The sequence below is a fragment of the Dipodomys spectabilis genome, unplaced genomic scaffold, assembly GCF_019054845.1.
Source record: "Dipodomys spectabilis isolate Male_0828 unplaced genomic scaffold, ASM1905484v1 ptg000054l, whole genome shotgun sequence".
Classification (NCBI taxonomy): Eukaryota; Metazoa; Chordata; class Mammalia; order Rodentia; family Heteromyidae; genus Dipodomys; species Dipodomys spectabilis.
In genome coordinates this window covers 11,249,780-11,277,742 of record NW_024870731.1, presented here as the reverse complement: position 1 = coordinate 11,277,742, position 27,963 = coordinate 11,249,780, and the positions used below count along the sequence as shown (strand labels likewise).

At 35.5% G+C, this 27,963-nt stretch overlaps 1 protein-coding gene across 7 annotated transcripts in view; it reads left to right on the top strand.

Moving 5' to 3' along the window:
- The window catches only part of Tbc1d5 (TBC1 domain family member 5), a 484,073-nt gene that overhangs the window by 411,180 nt on the left and 44,930 nt on the right, over window positions 1-27,963 (top strand). For all 7 annotated transcript variants that reach the window (XM_042679822.1, XM_042679821.1, XM_042679819.1 and 4 more), the window contains 2 exons: window positions 9,202-9,287; window positions 23,689-23,948. In XM_042679822.1, coding sequence (XP_042535756.1) covers window positions 9,202-9,287; window positions 23,689-23,948 — 346 coding nt within the window. The remainder of the gene's footprint in view (window positions 1-9,201; window positions 9,288-23,688; window positions 23,949-27,963) is intronic.

Here is a 27,963-nt window from a genome sequence, read left to right as displayed (position 1 = left end):
GTCAGGCACCGGTGGCTCACATCTGTAATCCTAGCTACTCACGAGGCTGAGATCTGAGGATTGCAGTTCAAAGCCAGCCCAGGCAGGAAAATCTGTGAGACTCTTATCTCCAATTAACCACCAGGAAACTGGAAGTGGCGCTGTGGCTCAAATGGCAGAGCGCTAGCCTTGAGCCGAAGACCTCAGGGACAGTGCCCAGGCCCAGAAGTTCAAGCTCCACAACTAACAACAAAAAAAAAAAATGTGAAAAAGATACCAGAGTCTTCCCAAGGAAACAACATTCTTTGGCAATATATGTATTGTAAGTGGTTTGCAATTGGTGCACTGGTCATTACTAACATTTGAGGGGGCTTTAGTTCTAAAAATCTGAGCTATATCAAAAAGATGGTTGATTTAAAAAATACAACACTATTAGCTATCAGAGAAACTCATATTAGAGACTAGTATTCTTTGTTTTATAATGACACAAGTCTACAGTAAAACAGCCAAGAAATGCAGAAGTCCATCTACAGGAACTCAGTGATGTTCTCTGTGATCTAACGACACACTTCCTTCCATAGAAAATAAGCTCACTCAAGAAAATAAAACTTAAATGCTTGCTTATCTATATTTTCATTCTTCCTTTACCTAGATATTTCAAGATTTAATCTTACTACTTCAATGTTACACTAAAAAGCAACACAAAATATAGTGTAAGCAATACCCTTAGTAGCAGTAGATTTTATAATAAATGAACTTACAAGCCCAAAATGTTTCATCATTGAAATTATTCCAAGTATTACACTAAAAGTGTAGCTGTGCAAGTTTCTTTTTCCTATGCCTCACTGTGCAGAGCCTTAGCTTTTATTACCTTGATAGTTAAAAAACATATAAAGAAAGGGAAGAGAATGGGGAAGAGAAGATGGGACCAAAATTCCTCAAACTGGGATTCTCAGTTCCTAGAGTCACAGAGTAATTCTTGAGGCTCTGGAAATCCTAAATCCATTTTGAAATCGTTTCTATTTTGATAACAATTTCAATGTGATGATGCTTAGAGAGAATGGAGAGAGGGAAGAAAATATTGTCAGGAATGCACAAATGGTTTTCAGTTCCTTTAAACTATTGAAGTAAGTCCCAGCCCCTCCTTGGACACAAAAGGAAAGAAAATTGTGAAGAGTTGGTGCTAACCAACTACCTAAAAGGAATATGTTGTGGCCCAATGCGTAGGTCAAAAAAAAAAAAATGTAGATCAAACTCCCTACTATAGCAAATTAGGGTGGGGTGAGGGAATATGTTATTCTGGCAACTTCCTGAATGCTAAATTCAAGAATGTCAATACATTAGAAGAAAGAAAAAATTATTTCTCTTTTGGTGTCTATGTATTTTTGCATAGCTAGAGTTGAGCATAATGCACAGGTGATGAAAATGCTTCTCTGCCTCCTGCGATCTCATCCTGCCAGGTATAGATGGGGATGTCACATTAGGGAGTTGGTCTTATTCTGGGTGTAAGATGAAACTGGCATGGGTTCAGAGGTTTTGTCTATGTCTTTACCCAACTAACAATATTTTGCTTCCTTTTTTCTTTTTTTTTTTGGCGGGGGGGTCCGGTCGTGGGGCCTGAATTCTAGGCCTGGGCACTGTCCCTCAGCTCTTCAGCTCAAGGCTAGCGCTCTACCATTTGAGCCAGAGCGCCACTTCCGGCTTTTTTCTTTTTGCTTATGTGGTGCTGAGGAATCGAACCCAGGGCCTCAGGCATGCAAGGCAAGCGCTCTACCACTGAGCCACCTTCCCAGACCCCTTCCTTTTTTCTAACTTCTAAATTTTCGTTTTTAAAGTTTTACTCTATTTGCACAAATGATAATTATCTAATTTTTCTCTCAGTTTCTCTGAGGTTTTTAATACTTGATATTTATAATATGTATTTCTTTTTTGTAATTTTCTTGTAAAGATTCTGTACAGAGGGTTTACAGATGCATGAGTAAGGCGATGAGTACATTCCTTTTTTATGTTTTTTATTGTGAAAATACTGTACAGGGGGGTTACAGTTACATGAGCAAGGTAATGAGTACATTTCTTATCAAGCATTTTTACCTCCTCCGTTTTTCCCCTACCATCCCTTCCCTCCCACTTCCACAACTACATTCCCCACCACCACCTAAATTGCAAAGATCATTGTTCAACGGTGTCTTGTACATCTCATTGTTACAATGGGTCAACCTGTAATGAGTACATTTCTACATTTCTTGTCGAGCATTGTTACCCTTCCTTTGTTTTTCTAGGAAATATTAGTATATACGAATTAGGATATACTAATATCCTGAGATCATTTTGATACTGGCACTGAAATAATATTCTAATTTACAACCAGGTTAAAAGATATTATGCATACATTTCAGATTTCAAAATACTGTTTTAACATTTGGTTTTATTTTTCTAAATATTATGGTTTGTAAGTTTATTTTATTAAAGATACTTGAAATTATCTCTTGATATAGGTTGTTTTTTGTTTTCAAGAACAATAACATTGGCTTTGACTCAATATACTGTTTAAATATTTTACTGACATTTTGCTACTATAGTAAGATGTGTATTGTCCTCAATCACAAGTAGTAGAAGAAAATCAACTCTTGGATAAATGGCAAAGAAGGAAGTAAGATACAAAGTCTGGATTTGATAGTAGTATTCACAGTATACTGCTTATTATTTGTGTGTATGTGTTTTAAACAGAATTTTGTTATCATATACTACTATAGGATTGTAATATCTGTCTTTCTGATCCACTGTCTCACTGTGTCTGCATTTAGTGAAAAAGGAAGCATGTGGCAATAAGACACAGAAATAGGGAGACCTTTGTAAACCCTCTAGCAATCAGTGAATATCAGACCACAAATTTCTCCAGCTTTAATTACAGGCAAAAGAAAAGACAAAATTAGCATTTTAATATAGAAATATCTTAGGCTTTAGGAGAATTATGATAAATCTAATGTTGTCTAGTGAACCAAAGAGGGGATATTACAACAAACTGTCTCCTTAGGAATATTTGTTTAAATAAAGGCAACCATACTTCATCCTTATCATTTTTGGATAATTATCACTATTTCAGGCTGTTCTTTGTTCCAGGTTTAAAATACCTTTAGTTGTTTTTTTTTAAAAAAAAAAAAGTAATTGGCAGTGTTTGTTTTTTTGTAAAACTACAAGAAGAGAAAAACTCCGTTTGCTTGGCACTGACAAGATAATTATTTTAGGGAGAGTTTTGCTCTGCAGCTTCAGTTCACTCGTGCCATGGCATTTCTGCACTTGGATGCATTTAGGTTATCTCATTTCAGTTAGAGCGTATTAAACTAACTCCTCTTCCATGGCTGAGGCTTGCCCACCTGTCTCCCCTAAAACACCTGCAACATATGTTTATATAACCCTGTAATGCTTTGCCTTTGGGGTCCTCAGAAATTCCCCCAGAGCTTTTTGCTTATAAACAGCTGAGCAATTCGTTTTTCTAATGATGGTTGCTTTTCCCCCAGCATTGAGGCAATAACATATTCACTAAAATAAGGGTCTCATTTTTCATCAAAGAGAAAAACATTCAACATTATTTTTACAGTGCTGTTTCTCCTTCTGAGCCTTAGTTTTTCCTCACTTCTAACCTGGCATGCTATTTAAAAAAAGAATTAAGGGTTGGTAGAAAGATATTAGGAAAAAGAAAATCAATTCATTTGACAATTATTTTCTTCATGCCAGGTACTTATTATGCTGCAATGCAAAGAATTTTTCTATTGAAAGCTATAGTAACTTTGTCAGTATAATTTAATGTAAAAAAATCATGCCAATAAGCTATAAAAATAATAATTTGGACATATTATAGGAAACCACTTGAATTATTATAATCTTATAAGTTAGCAATCAAATATTGCATTAATACCATAGCATGATTTTACATCTTTTTTAAACTTATGATGTATGTGCTTTTAGTCAGAAAAGTAAGACAAGATACAGAGCTTCCTAAATATGGTTTTTTGCAATAAGAAAAAGTGTATCATGTTTGGCAAAATCTATTCTAAATTTATATATGACTGACTGTCAGAAATGTAAAATGTCACTTTCCCTGCTTCTTTAATATAGTGCATGGACTTTAGGTTATCAAACTGTCATATCTGGTCCCCAAGCCAAGCCAGGGCTGTTGTTCTTCAGTGCTCAGTAGTGTGGGGTTTCATAGCTTTCTTCTCACTGAGTTTTTAATCACGTGCCTGGCACTGTGCTGTGCACCTGACTTTCATTGTGTCATTTAATCCTTGCTTTCAAAAGTTTTTCAGGTGATCAAAGTTGAGCTAGAAGTTTAACTACCCATAGTTGCTCAGCTGACGTGGAGTAGAGCAGTAGTCCAAGACCAAAACCTTTACCAACTTAATCCCCTGCATAAACCCCCATGCATCCTGTGCCTCTAAAACAGATTAGTGATATTCTGTCTCTAATGGTTTTGTTTTCAACACATAACTTTTAACTCTACATTAACTCAAATTGATACATTAATATAATAGAGTCAGTATCATTGGAATTGCTTTTCCTTTGCTCTTTTCACTCCTCTTTGTATGTACCAATCATATGAAAAATCCTCCTTTGAACCATCCTTCTGTGTAAAGGAAGATGAGTAATTTAGACTTTTCTTTCTTGAGTCTGTGCATGATGACTTAAAAGGAGATATCATCTTTCTGTGAGGAAAAAGAGTTAGGATATCAATCCAGAAAACACTGTTTGTAATGACCTGTTTTATGAGTTTGATTTCACCAGACTCAGAACAAGGACAGTGGTCAATGTACCATCTTGTAGTTAATTGTACTTGCAGCATCTTGTAGGTAGTTATCCTTAGTGAGAATCTGAATTTCAATTTTTTATACTACCCTAACAAAGTGAACTTAAAATTTTGATATGTGGCTATGTGGGGGGAAGGAGGGGTTGAGAAAGAGGAGTGATATAGCTGATCTTGAGATTGCCATCACAAAGTATGGTAGAGAAGCTGCTCACCATTCAAAGCCTGACTCATTGAGGGATAAAATGTTTGGCCTCAGAAGAAGCTGATTTACCAAAAGTAAGAGATTAGAGCATTTCAATTTTACCTCTTAAATCAATTGTTACCATTGAGGCTACTAATAAACTGTTTTGTGATCAACAAAAACATTGGAAGGTCCTGTGCACACACTGCACTGGGTTTTGTTTTAGTTTGTTTTCTTTGTAGTTTAAAGACTCATTCTTACCACTACTAATTTGGTTTCCCTAAGTCACTTTGTCCAGAAGACTTTAAGATCATTCCAAAAAACCCAGCTTATCCATGCTATGGGTAGTATTTTCAGCATTCTTTTTTTTTTTTTGGTCAAGTCGTGGGGCCTGAACTCTGGGCCTGGGTGCTGTTCCTCAGCTCTTCAGCTCAAGGCTAGCGCTCTACCACTTGAGACACAGCGCCATTTCCGGCTTTTTTCTTTTTGCTTATGTGGTGCTGAGGAATCAAACCCAGGGCCTCAGGCATGCAAGGCAAGCGCTCTACCACTGAGCTACCTTCCCAGCCCTTCAGCATTCTTTTTTAGTGGTATAAAATAAATTACTGAGAAATCTTTAAAAAGAGCCTCAATAACTTCAACAGAGAAGAACCGAATGATTATTTGGAAGTTAAATAGCTGGAATTTATATAGATTTTAGTTCCAGGATAAACTGAATTTGTGATTTCTGCATCCTTCCTAGGGTCATAGAATATAACTAATATTCTTCCAATGTACAGGCCAATATGAATTCCATAAGATAGGATTCTAATTTTGCTATCTTTTTTCCCAAATAATTCACAAAAACAAAAGCCTTTAGTTCTTTTTAATGGTGATGTTTTAACAGTTAGAAATCCTGACTATGTGAAAATGGGTTTAAAAGTATCACTTTAACAAGTTTTATGCAATGAGAAATTACAGCTATTGTGGATTCTAGTCCTCTTCACATTCAGAGTTTTACACATGTAGAATTCTAGTGACTAATATTTTAATAGAAAATTCTAGCTCTTTAAAGATATTTTTAAAGATTCATTATATTTCTGTAGTATTTCTTGCAAAAACTCCTTTTTTTTAAATTGGGGAAATACCATACAGAGGGGTTACAATTACATGGGCAAGGTAATGAGTGCATTTCTTATCAAGCATTGTTTCCTCCTCCTTTGTTTCCCCTTACCATCCCTTCCCATCTTCCCCCCTATACCCCCCCCCAACTACCCCACACCAAAAACTCCTTTAAAATAAGAAAAAACAAGAATTTCTTTACTTTTAAGATATTTCAATTTCTTCAAGTTAGAATTCAGTTCATTTCTAATACTATCCTTTTATGAAAAGGGTTGTTTTCATTTTGTTGGTGTATAACCAATTACATAATCTGTTTTTTGTTGTTGTTTGAATAAGACATTATTCTAAAATTTCTTGACTTTTAAAAGCTATTCCAAAGAGGTTTAAGTAGCAATTAACTGAAAGGAACAACTACTCATAAATTTGAAGCCATCAGTAATGATACCTAATTTTGAAGTAGCCATACCATTTTAAAAGGTTTATTTACATATGTTGATTTTTATGGCTATTCATGTCATATGTGTGGTTCTGTGTTGCCCAGTACAGTAACCACAAACCACATGTGGCATTTGAAGTATGCCTCATCTAAATGGAGATGTTCCATAAATACACACTGGATTTCAAAGACTGTTACAAAAGAACATAAAGAATATAAATGTCTCACTCATAATCCTAGTTATTCAGGAGGCTGAGATAAGTTTGAAGCCTGCTAGACAGATTAATCCAAGAGACTCTTACCTCTACTTAACTAATAAGAAACTGAAACTGAAGGCATGGCTCAAGAGGTAGAAGGTCAGCTGCGCAAGGAAAAAACCCAGGGAGAAAGCCTTGAGTTCAAGCCCCATTACGGTGTGCACACACACACACACACACACACACACACACACACACACACACACACACACTCATTACTTGTATAAGGTATTCATTTTTACGGATAGCATGTTAAACTTATCATTTTAAATACCTAAGTGAAATACTACTTTTAAGTTCTTGTAACCTTTTTTTTCCTGTTTGTTAAAATAGCAACTAGAAAAATTTTTAATTATAGGTAAAATTTGCATTTGTAGCCCACATATATTTTGGATAGGACTGGTCTAGGTTACCTTTTCACTATGTTTGTTTTAGAAATAATATTTTAATAGAAAACTCCACTGAAAAACTTGGAATAACTCTGATTATATTGTCTTAGTATTTCATATGCTGCATTTAACACCAACATCATCTTTTGGTTCTTTTCTTTGCTGTTATTTCTAGTGGTGTGATACTTTAAAATCCCTTTCCTTTTGATATCAGTAAGTAAGGAATTTAAATAGGTTTTAGTGAAAACAATACAGGAGCCTTATTCGTATATTCAAGTCAGATCGTTATTCCAAACAATAGCTTTAAGTGCTTACCTAGATCTGTACTTCATGTCTTAAATTGCTTGTCATTTATTTATAAAGGTGTTTCAAGAAACTGCTCCATTGGATCCCTTCTTTCATTATTTTTTTTGAAAAAGTAACAATCTTTTAGTAGCTTGTTGGAAGTCTCAAGAAAAGCCCTTTATATCAGCAAAAATAAAATATATTTCCAGAATTTGTACAGATTTAGTTATAATTAGTCCTGTGGAAGTTAATTTTTACAAATGCCTTTATTCTATTTTATTTTCCCATTATACTTGAGTCTAGGTTGTCAGCATTACCATGAGGAAACCTATGTAATTCCTAGAGAGAAAAAAGTTGTACTGTTAGACTTAATAGTATGGTAGTCATGGAAGCATCAGTTATCTTCATCAAGGCAATTCAGATTTGATTATTATAGAACTGTGTTGAATACCAAACCAGTGGAGTAGAATCTGGAGCTAAATCAAGGGACTGTCATTTTTGTCAGATGATTGGAGCTGGCTTGGAAGAGATATGAAAGGGTTGCTCTGTGTAAATATTCTCTTTTCAGCAGAAAAAGAAAAGGTCCATCATGGCTATTAAGATGCAGCTTGTTAGCTTGATGAATTTCAAACTATTTAACCTTAGCAATTATACCCCAACCTCATGCCTGCCTGTAACTACAGCAGTGCTTTGGGATTTTCCAAGAATCGATACTTTAGCATATTAGTAATTTTCTATTAAGATAAAATATACCTTGTTTCTTCATAGATCTCTCAAAGGACAGTGCATGAAATACATGCTTGGGTAACTAGAAGAATTCTATTGTTAGAAGTTTCTCAAACTTTCTTATGGCAAATGTGTGTAACTTAACATTTTAGAGATTATGATATTTAATTATGCTGTAAATATGTTAAGGTTTTGCAGACGTATATTTAATTTTTATTTGCCTCTGAAGGGCTTGATACATTTATATAATTAATAGTTAAATAATGAATAAATACAAATAAATAATAGCTAAACAGTAGCTACATACTTAAGAATACAAATCCCACCGAATGATTCAAGGACATGTCTATAATATTATAAATAATACTAAATGCCAGAAAGCAGTGTTATTGCTACTTTGTTCATAGACCCATTTGCATTGGTAAATTTGATGATCATACTCCTAATACTTCTACTCATTGGTATAGTCTAAGCACTGGTTCAACTCAAATGAAACTAGAGGCATAGAAATTACTAACTTGGAAAGAATTGTTGAAGTAACTCATTCACTTTGGGAGAAGGACTCAGAGTGCCATCTAGTGGTTATTTGTAGCATTCTGTTCATCAAAAACCAAGGATGGTTTTTACTCTTCCTCCAAAATGTTGCTTCCTGAACACTTTGTCTCTCAGCCAGCCTTTTATGATAATTTGTGCTTATGGTATATCTCATGTAATTCTTAAGTTTTCTTATAATTTATCTCATTTTGTAAAATAATATTTAAAAGTGACCAAGGTCATCAAAAATAAAGCTAATGACACAAATAAGTCTGAACTACAACACAGGTTAGAATAAAATACCTGAAAATAATTTCCATTTTAATCAGAACTGAGATCAATTAAGGAAGAACCTAAACAAAAAAAGCAAAATCCAAGTATGCCACTTGTTAAACTTTATTATTATATATATTATTTTATGAAGGAATATAAATGGTAACCTTTTCATTTTGTGTTAATATATAATTTAAATAGATTATGCCTTTTAACATATTGCTTTCTTTCTTCAGAGAAACCCAAGGCCAGTGACTTACCAATTCCGTCCCAATTTGGATTATTACAAAGCACGAGGAGCAGACCTTATGAATAAAAGCCGGTAAATCTTTTTTGATGGTAGTTGTCAATCACAGGCATAGTCTCAGAGGTTATCAAAATAATTGTACACACTTTCTGAAAATTATTTTCCAGACTTTAGAATGTTGGTGGCTAATGTGCATAATAAATCATCGTTTAACAAATTATCTAAGGTTTTTGAAGGCGTAAGAAAATGATATACTTTGATGTCAGTGGTGAGATAACAAATGAAATAGATGTAAGAGTACTTTTTCTATTTTGAAATTAGGCAACTTCATTTTTCTAAGCCTAATAAATCTAAATAGATTGTGCCTGCTTGGTATAATCTTTTTCTAGATCCTTGCTGTGATTGAAAAGAGGCAGTTTTGTAATATATTTTTAAGTTATTTCTGTAACAAAATTAAAATTGGGTTTCCCAACTGTCTTTAGAACTACACAATAAATTTATAAATGCATCTGTGTGTGCATTTGTGATTGCATACACAGAAATTTTAAGGGTCACCGTAGGAATAAAAAACCATTAAAAATCGTACTTTTTAGAGAAATTAACATTGGCATAAAGGGTTGATGAACAGTTTTGTTCTTTCATAATACTATACCCAGATGTCTCAAGAGTTAACACGTCTAACCAGAACCATTTCAAATTAGAATGTAATTTCAAAGTTTATACTGGAAGACTAAAATGTTGTATTGATAAATGCTGCCAAGTTGTCCGAATTTTCTTCCTTAAACATTTTGTCTTTATGCTAGCTTTCCTTCTGTAGAATTCCTGCAACTTCAATATACATTTGTCTCTCTGTGTGTATATATGTAAGTATGTAAACACATGTGCACTCTGCTATTTACTGGAGACTTAAAATTGCTGTCATATAGTTAAAATCTAGGCGTGTCAGAAGTTCACAACAAACTGGCTAATTTTTAAACTTAAAGTTTGAATCCTATTACAATAATAAAAACCAATGTCATGTTATTACAAAATTACCCAATCTTGATTGAAATGTTTCTCCCATATTTTGATGTGCTCTGTAATTATGAGACCAGTTCAATAGCCCATGAGACTTCTTTGAAGTTTTATTCTGTCTGTTCATTTCATCTGAGTCTTGTTTCACAGATAAAAAAGCTATTACCTATAGTCACTCATTAATTTACTTCAACAAAATTTTATTGAGTGTCAAACTGATTATATTAGGCACTGGAGATGCCCAGTGAACCAATCATATACAAATTCCTACCCTCAAGAATCTTACATTCTGTTCCCTTGAGTTCTTCCTCCTTCGTCACATATTTAGTTTGGGTTGTTTAAAAGCACAAAGCATTTTAGTTTTGTTTAGTTTGTTTTGGTTTGGTTTTGACTACGTAAGATCTTTCTTTTTAAAAATTTGTTTTATATATTTTATTGTAAAGATACTGTACAGAGGGGTTACAGTTACATGAGCAAAGTAATGAATCCATTTCCTATCGAGCATAGTTATCCCCTCCTTTGATTTTCCCCTACCATTCTCTTCCTCCCCAACTCCTCCCTGCCCCCCAAAGCTGTAAAGTTCGTTTTCAACATAGTGTCTTGTACATCTCATTGTTGCAATGGGTCTTCCTGTATCTTTTATTTCAGCATTTTGTTATTTCCCTTCCCCTCTCCAAATTAGAAAAATGTATATACAAGATGCAGGGCACCAGAATTAAATACAGTAATGACAGGGGTTATACCAGGGGGAAGAACATACAAAAAAAATCACATAGTACATTATAAGTTTTTAATGTACTTATATAAGTTCTTTCAAGCTGTAATCTCCCTCCTCCCCATCTCTATCAGATTATTTTTCATGAAAACAGCCAGATCATGTTATAGCACCTCCACTTAAGCCCCTCCAAAGGCTTCTGTTGCCATTTACCATCCAGTCCTCTTAAGGCCCTCTGTGTTTTTGATATTATCTCCTACTCTCCCCTTCTCTCTAATCCTATGCCACAACTGGCCCTGTTTCTTGCACATTTGGGGGCCTCTGCACTTAACTGTTCCCTCTGTGAAGCCCTACTCCTATGCCCTTCCTGATACAGAGCTCTGTCCCCTGATCAGAAGGGCCAGACTTTACTGACCTCCCTGTCTTCTCCTTTGTCATTATCCTACTGTCTTCATGGCATTCATCACCAACTGATGTTACAACAGCACTCTGTGTACTCATCATGTTTCTCCCAACTTTCCCGCTAAAATTTAAGACCTGGGACCAGATACTTGTCCTTTCACCACTTCATGGCCCCTAACAATGCCCGTTATAGGAAAGATACTTTAAAAAATATTCATTTTATGTATCGTTAAAATTTTTCAACATCTTCTCTAAAGGAAATGCATTATACCCTTTTGTGTTCTTATTCTATTCTAAGTAAGGCTTGATTTTCCCATATTTTTTTCTGCAAAAATGTTGGTTCTGTTTAGTGTATTTCCTTATAAGTAAAATGGAATTTACACAAAATGTCCTTTGATGATTGAAAGGTAGTGTTTTACCATCTCCTTTGCAATTTCAAAGCTTAAAACCAAAATTGATCCAAACTAAATGTACTTTATGAAATAGAAGACATCACACAAGTCAATGTACAAACAGCTAGTGAATAGCATTGGAGGAACTGGTAAATCTTTGAAAAAATATCAATTTATAATTTTACCACCCATCAAAATAAATTTCAAAGTACTCGAACAGCAAACACAAGTGCCTGTCTAATAGTTTCTTGAAAAGTTTTTAACCTTAAAAGTAATGGAAGAAATTACAAAGTAAACAACGAAAACTGGTAGATTTTACTGTACAACAAACTTTTCAAGTAGATAGATCCAAACTAACTTGAATCAAAACAAACAGAAAAATTTAGGAAGTTCCTACATGGCTGCAAATGACAAAGCATAAAATGATCAAAGTATAAAAAGCACAAGCACTGGGCCGGGAAGGTGGCTCAGTGGTAGAGTGCTTGCTTTGCGTGCATGAGGCCCTGGGTTCAATTCCTTAGCACCGCATAAACAAAACAAAAACAAAAAACTGGAAGTGGCACCATGGCTCAAGTGATATAGCACTAGCCTTGAGTGAAGAGCTGAGGAACAGTGCCCAGGCCTAGAGTTCAGGCACCATGACCTGTGACAAGACAAAAAAACAAAAAAAGGAAGCACTTCAATAAGAAGCACAGGATCCTATCTCACTAGCCATTCTATCTCCTGCCAGATCCTCTTTTCCTTCTAAAGATTGAAATACTCATTCCCTTCAGCATCTTTACTCTATCTTTACTGATACCTAGAGTAGTAAGTATACTTCATCACTTTACATTCCATCAGTGGCTGAAGAGTCCTTAATTGATGTCTTCAATTTTACACCTTACTTTGAACTCTAAACTTTTAAAAATATGTTTTTATTGTGAAAATACCGTACAGAGGGGTTCCAATTATATGAGCAAGGTAATGAGTACATTTCTTTTTTTTTTTTTTTGTGGTTCAAATACTCTTTTTTATTTTTTATTTATTTATTTTTTTTATTGTGAAAATACTGTACAGAGGAGTTACAATTACATGGGCAAGATAATGAGTACATTTCTTATCAAGCATTGTAGCCTCCTCCTTTGTTTCCCTTTCCCATCCTTTCCCATCCTCCCCCCGCCCCCCCCCACCCAATACTCCCTACCTCCTCCCCTCCCCTCCATGAGTACATTTCTTATCAAGCATTGTTGCCTCCTCCTTCATTTCTACTACCATCCCTGCCCTCCCACCTCCACGACTATTCTCCCCCCCCTCCAACCCCCCTCCTCCCCCACCAAAGTTGTAAAGTTCATTTTTCGACATAACATCTTGTACATCTCATTGTTGCAATGGGTCCCACCTGTATCCTATTTAAACAATTTTTTCCCTTCCCCTCCCCAAATTATACCAACATCAAATAAAGTGAAAACGTGGTAGAGGAACATACAAAGCAACAAGAAAATCACCTTATAGATATATTAGAAACAATAGCAAGAAAGATAAAACCATTTGTGTCCTTATCTTGGGGTTCATTTCACCTAACATCGTCTTATCTGACCTTTTCTGCTTGACTCAGACATATACTAGTTATTGCAAATAAGGGAAACCATGGGACCTATGCTTCTTCGGGCCTGGCTTACTTCACTTCATATAATTTTTTCCAAGTCTTTCCATTTCCTAACAAATGGGGCAATGTCATTCTTTCTGATGGAGGCATAAAATTCCATTGTGTATATATACCACATTTTCTTGATCCATTCATCTACTGAGGGATATCTGAGTTGGTTCCATATCTTAGCTATGGTAAATAATGCTGCAGTAAACATAGTTGTGCTGGTAGCTTTAGTATGGTCTTGTTTGTGATCATTTGGATAAATGCCCAAAAGTAGGATTGTTGAGTCATAGGGGAGCTCTATATAGAGTCTTTTGAGGAACCACCATACTGCTTTCCAAAGTGGGTGAACAAGTTTACACTCCCACCAACAATGCAGTAGGGTTTCCTTCTGTCTGCATCCCCTCCAGCATCTGTTGTTATTAAGAGTTCTTGATTCTAGCCATTCTAACTGGGGTGAGGTGGTATCTCAATGTTGTTTTGATTTGCATTTCTTTTATGGCTAGAGAGGTTGAGCATTTCTTCATGTGTCTATTGGCCATCCTTCTTTCCTCTTTAGAGAAGTTTCTCTTCAAGTCTTTAGCCCACTTATTTATTGGGCTGTTGTTTGTTTGACAATTTGTTGTTGAGGGATTTAATTTTTTGAGTTCCAAGTATATTTTAGATATGAGACCCTTGTCCGTTGTATGGATAGTGAAGACCTTCTCTGAATCCATGGGCTTTCTATTGACCTTGCTAGCTATGTCCTTTGCCATGCAGAAGCTCTGCAACTTCATGCATTCCCATTTGTCCAAGCTTTCTTTGATTTGTTGTGTTTCTGGGTCTCTATTAAGAAAATTTTGGCCTGTGCCAAGGAGACCTAGGGTTTATCCTATTCCATCCTGTAATGGAATATCAATACCAAATTTCAAACTCTACTACAAAGCCATAGTAATCAAAACAGCTTGGTACTGGCACAAGAAGAGACCTCAGGACCAATGGAATAGAATTGAAAATCCAGAAATGTACCCACAGACCTATAGCCATCTAAGGGAGCTAAAAAATTAAAATGGAAGAAAGAAAGCCTCTTCAGTAATTGGTGCTGGCAAAATTGGTTAATCATTTGTAGAAAACTAAAGCTTAGATCCTTATCAACTCCAAATGGATCAAAGACGTCCGAGTCAAAACAGACACCCTGAACTCTAAAATTAAATATCCTACTACTTACTCTTTCTTGTTGGCTATCCAATATACAATCTTAAATTTAATATTTTTCATACTGAATTCTTTGATTTTTTATTATTATTTTCAAAATGTTATACAAGTGGTTTCGGTTCAACATTTTAATTTATAAGTTAAATGCATCTTGATCAATGTCACTCTGCCATTGTTTTTACCCCCATCTCTCTTATCTCCACCCATCCCCTCAAGTCAGACAAGACTCTTGATTTTACCAACACACTAATAAGTCTATTTTTCCACCAGTGTTTGTCCATTATAGCAAGCAGCACTATCCAATTAACAACCTAAAGTTGTCATTTACACCTTTTTCTCGTACAGCATGTATCAAGTCCATCAAGAAATTCTGTTCAAAATATGGAAACAAATTTTTTCCTCTCTCTCCATACTACTAATACCAAATCATAATTCTTTTGTAATTTGCCCCTATTTTATTACATATATCAGTAGTTCATTCCTTTTCAGTATTCAATTGTATTCTGTTATATAAATATGATACTTTGTTTATCTGATTTCTTGTTGATGAATGTTAGGTTATTCCAGACTTGAGGTACTCTGCATAGATCTGAAGATACTTTGTGAAGATATCTTTATGCTATTTGTTGTTGTCTGTTAATAGCTTTCCTTCCTGTTAAGTATGTTGAAATGAAATTACTCTATTATTGGACAGATGTATGGTTAATCTTATAAGAAATATAAAACTATTTTATGGGGAAATTGCATGTTTTCCATTCACATTAGGAACATAGAAGAATTCCAATAGCTGCACATCCTTACCAACTTTTGATATTGTCAGTCTTTTTTATTGTATTCATGCTTGTTGGTATGAAATGGTATCTCATTATGGTTTATGCATTTTCCTAGTTGTTAATGATGTTGAACATCTTCTCACAACAAATTGATTATTTGTATCTTCTCTGTAAAGTGTTCAACCTAATTTTAAATGGACTATATCTTTTTCTTGTAGTGAAAGTGATAGGAAACTTTATTAAGAAAAGGAGTACGCTTTCTATAGATTAAAAGTGGCCCATATTCAGGGCTAGAAAAAAAATTTCCATGACTTGTAGGAATTCTTCATATAATCTGGATGGGAATCTTTGTCAGTAATATATACTGTGCATATTACTCCCCAGTGTGTGGTCTGCCTAATCATTTTCTTAGTTATGTTTTTCAATGAGCCTAATAATAATAATAATTTTGAAGTTCATTTTATGTTTTTTTTGTGTGCTGTTTCATGTGTAAGAAATCTATTCCTAGCCTTAGTCTCTATTGTGGGTCCTCAAGAATACCAGTCAGGTTCAGTGATTTACCAGAACTCAGAGAAGTGGTTATACTTACGATTACAGTCTATTATAGCAAAAGGATTCATATTAAAATCAGGATACATACACATAACAACAATAAAAAGATTTGAATCTAAAAGAAATAAGTATTAACTTTCAGTTATCCTTTCCTAGTGGAGTGTCTAATTTTCCTCCAACAGTGTGTGACTAGTACATGCTCCCCAACCTTTGGTCTCTTCCAAGATGTTTTTAGGGATTCAGTCATTTAGGCATAGTGCCTGTGTGACTAAACTTAGTTACTCAGTCCCCATTCCTCCAGAGGTAGGTGAGACGGTGGACAAGCACAGGTATTCACCATAAATCTTGTCATTACTATAAACTATTTGGTGTGGACCAAAGGCTAGACTCCCTTATCAAGCAAGAGGCTTAAAATTTATCCTCTTTGATTCAGTTAGATGCCAGTCTTAAACACCCTTGAAATACTCATGTTTATGGAGCCCAGAACTGCTAAGATCTTTACCTCAAAGATAATCTTTATTCTTCTAGAAACTATATGGTACTAGTACTAGCATTTGTATTTAAATCTGTGCTCTACCTTAGATTAATTTTTGTTTGTAATGTAAAGGTTCATACTTTTCTATGTAGATATCCAGCTGTTGAGTACCATTTGTTAAAAAGACCTTCTTTTTTTTTTCTATTGAAACAAATTGAATTCTTGATTGAAAATCAATTGACTTCATATTTACCAGTCTATTTATGGACTACCTATCTTTTTTTTTTTTTTTACTAACAGCTCAATTTTGTAGCTTTTCAGCAAGTCTCAGGTATAGCCTCATAATCCAATTTCATTCTTTCTCATTATTGTGTATATTTTAAGTCCTTTTCATTTTCAGATAAAGTTTTTAATCAACTTGTCAATTTTGACCAAAAACAGTATGGGAAACAGACTAGCTTAACGTTAGTCAATTATCTAATAGATAATCATGGGTTGTCTCATCATTTATCTGTATTTTCAACTTCCAAGCAGAATCTTACAGTTTTTAGTATTGTTTAGGTCATATACTTTTTTAAATCAGAGAAATAATTTTCCCATTCTTTTTGTTGTTGATGTTGTCGTTGTTATTTTGGTCAGTCATGGGCTTGAACTCTGGGCCTGGCCGCTGTCCCTGAGCTCTTCAGCTCAAGGTAAACACTCTACCACTTGACACACAGTGTCGCTTCGGTTTTCTGGTGGTTAATTGGAGATAAGAGTCTCACAGACTTTCCTGCTCAGGCTGGCTTTGAACCATGATCCTCAGATCTCAGCCTCCTGAGTAGCTTGGATTATAGGTGTGAACCACCGGTGCCTGGCAATTTTCCCATTCTTTACATTTATCCTCTTCCTGTACCTACATTTTGAAAATGTGACTATTACCTTTTGTGGACTCATGTATTTCTTGTATTTCATAGGCTTCAATAACACTACCAAAAAGGTCCTAACAGTTACTTCTTGATACCTACATAATTGCATCTGCTTCTAATTGGGGGAGAGGTGGAGGTGAAAAGGGAAAAACTCTCCACATGTGAGCATCTCTTCCAATTTGATGTGTTTTACTCATAACTCATAACTCTGTTAGCGTGCACTGTGGTGACTTACTGGAATGGTTCATATTTCTCAGATACATAAGAACAGAAAAAAAATACCACTCAAGAAATTGAAGCTTTATTAATTTATTCCTATAGATACATCTTAAGAAGGGTCTAATGATTTTGTATGCTATGATTAGTATGATTGTTTAATAATGTAAGTTAGTTGTGTTCAAATCCAATTACGTAAGTTCTACAGGATAGCTGATCCCTACTCATTAATTAGTGCCAACCTTTTCATTGATAATGAGCACAAATTTCATTTTGTATATCATTGAAAAAAAGTTAACTTGACACAACATATAAGAATTGTAGTCTTGCCAGGCACTGGTGGCTGACGCCTGTAATCCTCACTACTCAGGAGGCTGAGATCTGAGGATCACAGTTCAAAGCCAGCCCAGGCAAGAAAGTCTGTGAGACTCTTATCAACCAATAAAGCACTAGAAAACTGGAAGTAGTGCTGTGGCTCAAGCGGTGGAGCGCTTGCCTAGAGCTGAAGAGCTAAGGGACAGCGCCCAGGTCCAGAGTTCAAGCCCCATGACCAACACACACAAAAAAAATCTGCAGTTCCTTGAGACATGGAAATGAGATCATTTTCCAAGATAACAAACCTTGATTATGGCAAACAAATTTGAAGCTTGATTTAGTGGCATAATCTTGTAATCTCAAAACTCAGCAAGCAGGTTAAGATAGAAGAATCACAAGATTGAGGCCAGCCTATGCTATATAGTAAGAACTGCCTCGTGAAAAATGATATAAATGTCTTTCATTGAAGTATGTTTAACGCATACAATTTCAAAATTACAGAATTAAGAAAAATGAAAAAATACATTTTATAGAATTTAAAGCTTTCAATTTCTGAAGTTTTAAGTATATTAACTATGAGCTTGGATGTTAGACTGATCTTAAACAATATCACAAATTTAACATAGAAGCTACAATCAGCTTAAGTAGTATTATATTACAACCCTGACAACTGTTTTAAATTTCTACATAGGAAATATATGACTATGAACCTAATTCACAGACTGGAAGATTAATGACATATTGGTACAAAGAGGATATTGTTTTGTTTCAAAACCAAAGTTGTAAGACTTTTTTTGTTGTTGGAGGAGGGAGTGCACTTTCCAAGTACTCTATTCTTTGCTTGTTTGGGGAGGGAGTGTACTTTCCAAGTACTCTATTCTTTGCTTGTTGGAGAGGGAGTGCACTTTCCAAGTACTCTATTCTTTGCACTTAAGAAACTCAGAGCCTCATGCTTGCTAGGCAGGTGCTCTGTTGCTTGAGCCATAGCCACACTCAGTTTTAATGAAGTATACCAGCTACGCATACTAAGCTACATCCACTTCCAAATAATTAGTGTCAATAGTTATATAAGCCAGGTTATAGTCTAATTTGTAGTTTTTGCAATCCTTTGGGGGAACAACAGAATATTTTCTCACCGCTATTCTCATATTTCTGTTTTGACTCAGTAAAACAGGTAATATATTTAAACAAACCTAACCATCTGAAATTTAAAATATATCTAAATATGTTTCTGTCAATAGGTGACACAAGAAGGACTGAGGAAAAAAGTTAATCTGTAATCATTTGCAAATGTAGCTTTAAATGCTTTTATTGGGAAGGAAAGAGAATGAAGAATGGGTGACTAAGTGCATGGATGAAGCACTCAGAAAACACAGGGAAAGAAATAATAAGAAAAATATAAATCAGAACAAAAAGATAATTAATACTTAATTGGAAATTTATTATTTGACAAAACTATAGACAAACAACTAATAGAGATCTGTTACAAAAATTAAAAATAAACCAATCTAATATTTAATACCATATTTAATATAAATGTATAGATAGAATGGAGACAAATAAGATAATGTCAATATTTGAATACCAAGAGAAGAAAAGTTGTTGGGAGTTTTTATGAGGGTGATAATAGGGTTTTTAAGCTTCAGAAAGGTTTTAGAAGCTGAATGAAAACAGGCCAAGTCTGGCACTTCTGAGGTCCAGGAGACCCGAGAGTTCTTTCAGTTGAATGAGGACCTGAAGGCAAGGCTACAGAAGATCCTAAGAAGAAGTTAGTCAAGAAGCCCACATTTTCAGAATTTCAGAAACTGAACAGAAGGAGCTCAACTATGAAGTCAGATCAGAGTTTGGGACAGATTCTTTGGCTCTTCAGAAAAACGCCTATTTCTACTGACTTTACCTGCTAAATTAAGTGGTTCTAAAAGTTCTTGGCACAATTTTAAAATACTATTTCTTATATGGTACTATTTTTAATAACAGTACTTAGAGAATAAGTGATGAAAGACTTTGATTATACAGAAATACATATGAGATTTGATCTTCAATGACTTTACTCTGAATTCTTCTTGCTATTTATTGTCACACTAACATTTCACTTTAATCACTGCTGCCCATCAGATCTGACAACTGCATTAATTTCCACATGATTTAGTAGCACATGTCGGAGCCACTGTTACCAATTGAAAGCAGCTTACTATATCTTGTGAAGAATTCTGCTAATCATATTTCACATCTAAATTAGGTAACTTTGATATAGAAACTATCATACCTGAAAAAAACAAGCAAAACTATGGACACCATGTTTTCCCTAGAAATGCACAATTTACAATTATTTATATATTGAATATACTGTCACCTTTAATAATTGTTTTGAAAGGAAAATAACTTTCTAGAAGCTCTGAGTAATGGATGAGAAGGAAAATGGTTTTTTAACATTCAAAAAGGAAAACAGTGCTCATCTCTTTTTAAGAGCTATTCAGATGAAAAATTGCTTGGCATGAGCTTGATCTATATGTTTTTCATGGTTATTAGTAATGAAGATGCATTAACCATATTCTCTTGATAATACTTGAGCTGTGTCTTAGTACTTTTATCAACATAGAAATTGCACAACTGGCAATATGGGAATCTGAATAGTACATTTTTGTTTATAAAAAGGGGTAACAACATTATAACTTCTTCATATCTATGAGTTATGAATCTTGACTTGCAAACAAGCAAAACCAAAATGCAACCAATTGTCAGTATCATGTAGCTTTTCTTTCTGCAGACACACTCACAAGAAGTGGGAACACATGCAGGCTGCTGAACAAAATGTAATGCCAGAGGTGAATGTCTGGTTAATCTAGAATTTATGAGTTCTTTTCATTCCATTCATTGTTGTTTTTTTCTGTCAGTAAACATGTATTGAGAACAAACTTTCTCTGTTGCTAACCTGTAGCATCTGCAAATCAAGAACACGCTACCTCATTAGCCAGTAACTGAAAGCTGGGAAGGAGGTGGAGCATAACACTCTATATCCTTATCTTCACATTTTCATAATTTTGGAAATGAATCCTTTTAGGATGGAACTTTATTATGAAAAGAACCATTTGAATTCTTTCCACACTTTATTAAGTTAGGAATGAATACATCTTCCTTTTATAAAGCTATATTCCAGCTTTTAGATTAGAATTTTTCTTTCTCAAAGTAATGTCAGTCCCCCTGTACCTAGCTTATAACATTAGGTAGTACCATTAGAGAAAACTAAAATGAAGATATGTAATGTTCTTTCCTTTCTTCATATAGTCATGGAGCACTTCTGTTTTAGACTGCTATCTAGTAGCGCCAAGGGCATAAATAACTGTCATAATAACTAGAATTTCCATGTAAGTGCTGCCAGATAGATCTGAGAGAGGGAAATTATAGTAAAATTCAACTTAACTAAAAATCACATAGAATCTTTTTCATTTTTATAAAAATGAATTTTGATTAGTGATTTGGACAGTGAAAATACAAAATTTAGTATTGGCATGGGTTAAAAGTGGCTCCTACAAATATTTGGTAAGTATCATTGTCTTCAAGATAGTAATCTCCCAAGACATCACCAAGGAAGTGATGATTCATTTAAAAAAGTATTTGGTGCCCAATATTTGTCAGACCGAGTTGCCAGCAAACCATAGAAAGGGTGTGGGAAGCTGATAGCTACTGCATGGTAGAGTAAAACAAGAAAGAACCTTTTGGTCTATAATTCACAAGTCTTTGGTGGCCTAGAATGATTTTAAGGTAGTAGCAAAGAAGCTACAACCAGAGCTTAGTAGACCAAAAACTGGGGAAACAGAGATATTCCAGGTTTTGAAAAAAATCTGAATAGAGGGGTTGGAGATGTGGCTCAATTGGTATAGCCCTAGCCAATGAATGAAAGCAGCAGATACCAATCCTGGTTGAAGGAAAGGAGGGAGGAAGAGAGGAAGGTAGGGAAGGAGACAAGAAGGGAGGAAGAGAGGAAGGGAGGGAGGAGGGAAATTTTGGAAAAGGAATGGTAATTGGATAGGAATGAAGGCTCAGAGAAACAACTAGAATGGACCCATACTCACTCACCACAGTTATATGGGAATGAAAATGGTAAAGTAGAAGAAAATGTCAGTGCAAGCAGGGGTTATACCATGGGGGAGGGACATACAAAGCAACAAAGAAATAATCTTATAACCTGTTTTCACTGTATTTGAGGTTGGTATAATTTGTGGAGGGGAAAGGAAAAAACAAATTGTTTAAATAAGGATACAGTTGGATCCATTGCAAAATGAGATGTACAAGTCGTTATGTGGAAAAACGAACTTTACAATTTTGGTGGGGGGGGAGGAAGATTGGGGGGAAGGGGGGGCGGGGGAGGATGGGAAGGGGAAACAGAGGAGGAGGCTACAATGCTTGATAAGAAATGTATTCATTATCTTGCCCATGTAATTGTAACCCTTCTGTACATTATTTTCATAATAAAAAAAAAGAGAAAAAAAAAGAAAATGTCAGTGCAGGCATGGAGGTCAGTAGCAACCATCTCAAAGGATGAGCTGAGATGTAATTCCAACCCCAAATGAAGAGACTGATCATGGCTAGGAGTAGGGATCCTTCTTCCATTATGACAGGACAAAAGACTTAGACTGTAGGTAATGCAACTACCAGTTATAACAAATATTTTAAAGCACCTATAATGTGCTTAAATGACAGTATAGCAGAATTAACTAAAGAGACAAAAATCCTGCTGTCCTGAAATTGTAAAATACATGTCAGATGATGAAAAGTGCTCTAAAACAATGAACTTGGGAAGCCGGGCAGGAGAATATGGAGTGCAGGAATAGAGGATGAAGGTAGATTGCAAGTTTATTGAATTGGGCATTCATAATGTAACTTTTAGGAACTTACTTGATAACTAAAAAATACTTATTTTTAAAATCTGAAAATTTGCACCTATTACTCATAGGAAATCTATTCTTAGCCTCATTTCACAAGTGCCCTCTCTTGTGTCTCTAGGATTTACTAAGCCTTGTACCTCTCCTGTTAAAAAGTATGTATTTTTTAAACATATACTTATTCATCTGACTTCTTAACTAATGAATTTTATGGCTTGGATATGAAGTGACTGACAAAAGAAAAAGAAAAACCACTTACTTGTTAAAAACTTAGTCCCCACCTCTTTGAGAGGTGATTGTACTAGAATGGCTCTGACCTAATCAATGGATCAGTCCCTATGGATTCATAACATGATGGCATTATTGAGAAGTGGTAGAAAACAGGAAGTGAGACTTAGTTACAAGAAATAAGGAACTAGGGGCATGTCTTAGATATGGTGTATTTTGCCATAGCCCCTTCCCATCTTGGTCATTCTACTTCCTGGCCACCATAGAGTGAGCAGCTCTGCTCTGTCATATCCTTCCCACCATGATGTTTCAGCCTTACTTAGGCCTATTTAGGCCTAAAGCAGAAGAACAAGAAACTACAGACTGAAACTTCTAAAACCATGAGCCAAAGTAAAGCCTTGATTGATTATTTCAGGTATTTTGTCAAAGCACAGAAAGGCTAGCTAATGCAGTATATTTTCTTCAATACTATACTATGATGTCTCTTTGAGGTATTTGCATCCTCAGAACCTAGCACAGTTATAAATGAGTGAGTGAAAGAAGGAAGTAATGCATAAATGACAGATTGTTTTCCTTGAACCATATCTTTAAGAGTCTCATTATTATTCTGTGGTTACATTTACTTTTTTTCTTACTTCACATAACTGACCTTGTACATGATCTTTTTCAAGGCATGGCAAGGTACGTTTTCGTACCAATTGAGTATGTCAAATATTATCATCCTCTGATTTCAACAATATCTCTCCATTGCATTTCTTTTTTTGTTCTTTATATTACAGGAGCAATGCCAAAGGTGCTCCTCTGAATATAAATAAGGTCTCCAATAGCCTGATTAACTTTGGAAGAAAGTTGATTTCTCCAGCAGTGGCCCCTGGCAGTTCCGGTGGTCCTGGCCCTGGCCCTGGGGGCAGTAGTAGCAGCTCTTCCTCTGCTGTGAACCCCACCAGGACCTCCACAGAAGCAACAAAACATCATTTGCAGCAACAACAGCAGCAGCGGCTAATGAAATCTGAAAGCATGCCAGTGCAGTTGAACAAAGGTAGGAAAGAGCACTAAGAAATTGAAAGAGCACAGAGCATAGTCTAGGATTCCCTCCGTGGGCACTAGAGTCAACCTCCCGGAGATAGAGGGGATTAATGAAAACTTAATTTTTAAGTTGGTATTTCAGATACTATATTCTTTTTATTTAAGAACATTTTTCTGAATTAATTGTTATGATATTTTTTAGCATTTGTATTCTAAAACACTTGCATTTTTGTCCTGTGGATGTTCATACTGTATAATGGTGTGACTGGTCACAGCAGAACCTGAGATCAGTTGTCTGTGTTGTCTGTGACGTCAATCCTGATATGTCTGTGAGATGACTGCTGCTTTTCTGAGATAGAAAGCTCTAACACCATGGCCTTTACTAGTCATGGTGTTCAACAGTGCATCAGTGGCTCAAAGGAAGCACGCACTGAGCTGGTGGTCTCTCATCCAGCTGCTCTACCTCTAAGGAATGCTACAAAGATCTCAAGCAGCCAAAAGTAAATTTTTGAGCCCATGAACTAAGGATGTAAGAACAAAGGAAAGCTAGGAGGGGGCCTGACACACATCTCTGGTGAGGGCAGGCGCTGCTTCTGGTGGCACTCTTGCCCTTCTCAGTGCCAAGAAGCCCTTCTGTGTTTCAGGCCTTCTCCTCATTCCTCGACCTCATGCACCGATTCCATAAAGAGAGCCTTTAGATTCTTACTTAGAGCCTTACATTGTTATTTTTCACTTCAACATTCTGTGAATAGAATTGATTTCCACACTTCTTTTTAGTGGTGAGACTGCTAACTATACTTTAGAAGCAAGAAGTAATAACATGAGAGCCGGAAATATACAAAAAACAATGCTAAGACCTCAGAGAGCACAGCAGTTTGGGGCACATATCCTGCCCCAACTCTCATTCATATCTTAAAGAGATCACCATGTCACCTCAGCATAGTTTCTTAATGTTGACAATAACAACAGTAATACTGCCAATAAGAAGACCTTAAACAATGACCTATTTATGCTACTTATGAACATTCTACCCACAATTATTACAAGTTTTACATATTGATATTTAAATTAAAAACATTAAATGGACATTATTCCCAGTGATACAATTTAGTGAGTACAGTGTGTGTGTGCATGCATGTATGTCTATATTTCTACACTGCTTACATCATGTTACTGCTCCTTCCTATATTTGCATATATTTCCTATATTTCTTTGTCTATATGAAATATTAGATATCATATAATTAGTATTTAAATTTTTATTAGAGTATTCAGTATACCTTATGTGAGCATATCTCATTTAAAATTACTTCCCTCTTAACGTAGAACTGTCACATATGATTAAAGAAAAAAAGACTTCAAATTATTAACATGTTGAAAATGTATTTTAATACCAGGAGGCATGCCCACTTCTAGAAAGAAATGAATGTTATTTTGTATATTTCCTAATTGTACTGTTTCATTGTTCTAAACAAATATGATTTCAATATTGCTTTGATAACAAGCTTTAGTCAGTTGTAATTCTAACTGATGGCAGGCAAATGAGTCAGAGAATCTCTTAATGCTGTAGCTTAAATTTTCTGAGGAACCAAGCCAAATGACTACAGAAATATAAAGTTGTGTCTCTAAGGAAATGTCAAGTATTAATATCACAGTAAGTGAGAAAGGAAGTGCATAGAGACTGAACAATTGATGAAAACGAAGTCCCAGTTGTATGGAGACAACAGAGCACTTAGGCATTTGGAACATGAGCATCACTGGGGCATTTTTAACTGATCCTGCCCTGAAAGAAATTGGCCTTGTTTTGCAAATCTTCTGTATTTCTATTCTGGTTCATTTTCTCATGTCAGTCCACCAAACAGCAAAACAAACAAAAAAACCTTGTCTACCTTCATATTAAAGATAAATATTAGAGCTACATAAAGGTTTAAGTGAAATAAAGGGCAAAAGAGTAGTTTACAGAGTTACAAAAGAGTGTGCTTTAATCCTCTTCCTCTTTCCACCTGCTGATGGGCTCTCAATGACAGCTGCAGAAGCTCACTATTTCCTTACCCTCAAAAAAAGAGGTTTGAACTGATCCCTACAGTCTTCTGGCCTTAAATCCATGGTTCTTGGTGAAAAATCCATTCATAAATTTTCCAATGTAGACATCAGTCTCTCTCCCCCGCCCCAGTACTGGTGCTTGAACTCAGGACCTCAAGCTCTTGCTTGGCTTTTTCACTCAGGATAGCTATGGCTCTACCACTTGAGCCATACCTGCAGTTCCTGCTTTTAGCTCGAATAAACTGGATGCAATAGTCATACAGATTTTCTCAGCTGACTTTGAACCAAGATCTCAAAATCTCAGTCTCCTGTAGCAACAAGGATTATAGGCATGAGCCAATAGTACCTGTTCCTTTTTTTTTTTTTTTTTTTTTGGTGGTGGTGGTGGTAGTGCTACTATAGTTTGAACTAAGAACTTAGAGCTTGCTTGCTGGGCTACTTGAGTCACTACACCTCCAGCCCTTATTGTTATGGAGATTGAGTCTCTCAGATTTTTCTGCCTGAGGTGGTGGCCTCAACCACAGCTGAGATCTCAGCCTCCTTAATAGCTTGGATTGAAGGCATTAGCCACCAGTGCCCAGCTCCACATTGATTCTTGATACTACCATTTCCTGTGGTGTTTCACCAGACCAACTCACTGGCAGACCTGGCAGCTAAGATCAGTGAACATAGTAGCCTATCAGGGGGCCCTTACTGGAGATGATTTAGAAGTATTTCTGTGGTCATGTACTTTGTGCCTTTGAGGAAAGATAATGCAGTAGTTGCTTTATTGGGCTGACCTGGAAATTTTGTATGCTATTTGATAAAGTGGCTGTAAAAATGAATGTGCTATGGCTTTCATAGATTACTGATATTTGTATTTGTAAGGTAGAAGTTGTGTTTCTGACCCAAATTTCTGCATTTGTTATTTATAGTACAAGGTGTAGTTTGTGTACTTGTTGGAGAGGGATAGAGAGGAAAGAAGAGGCAATACAGTTATTCCTCACAATTTTCTTGGTGGCCCTTAAAGTGAGTTTTTAGTCAAGTACAGTAGTTCACAACTATAATCCCAGCTACTCAGGAGATTGAGACCCACTGGATTGTGCTTTGAGGCCAGACTTCATGTGAGCAAGCAAGCTGGGCATGACGGAACATATCTGTAATTCCAGCTATGTGCAACATATAGGTAGGAGGATCATGGTCCTAGGCCAGCATGTGACCCTACCTGAAATAGAAATGGCTGGCCATCTAACACATGGTTCAAGTGAAAAGAGTACCTAATGAGCAAATGCAAGGCCCTGAGTTCAAATCCCAGTACAAAGAGAAGGAAGGGAGGGAGGAGAAAGGGAAGAAAAGAGTGAGTTGTTTTTTTTTTTACTCTCTACCAATACAGTAAGAGATGATCTAGAATTAGCAGAGTAAAAGGAACAATAGGTATAGAACTGAAATTTTCTTTGCAAAATATGCCTACAGAGGTAGGTAGGTCCACCATTTATCAGTGAATTCAGAGTTCAAAAATTTATTTAAAAATTAATTACAAAAATTCTGGTCCTGGCCATTTGTGCTAGAAATTGCCTCCACTTCCTATATATACATTTTACTTTAGTTACAGGGGAATATAAGTGTACTGTTAATTGATGGGGATGATACAATTACAGCTGAGCTAGCCATGCTATAATTGTAATAAGTAGCCAGAACACTGAAAGCATATTGTTTAATTCAAAGCTGTGTGGGTAGTTGTTTTTTTTAAACTATTGTATGTATCATATAAAAGCTAAAAGGGATGCAAGTATATTAACCATAAATTATCAAACATGAAAAATATGGTACCTTAAAAATAAAAAGCTTGTTCTCTTGTTAATCTCAAGACAGCACTGTCCTTTATATAACATATATCCCAGAGGGTTGTTCTGTTGACAGTGACTATGCTGGATGTTCAATTCTGTCATCCAGGAGGGAAACTAAAGAAACAAAAGGTCTTCCTTCTAAGCATGGGTGGGTGCCCCT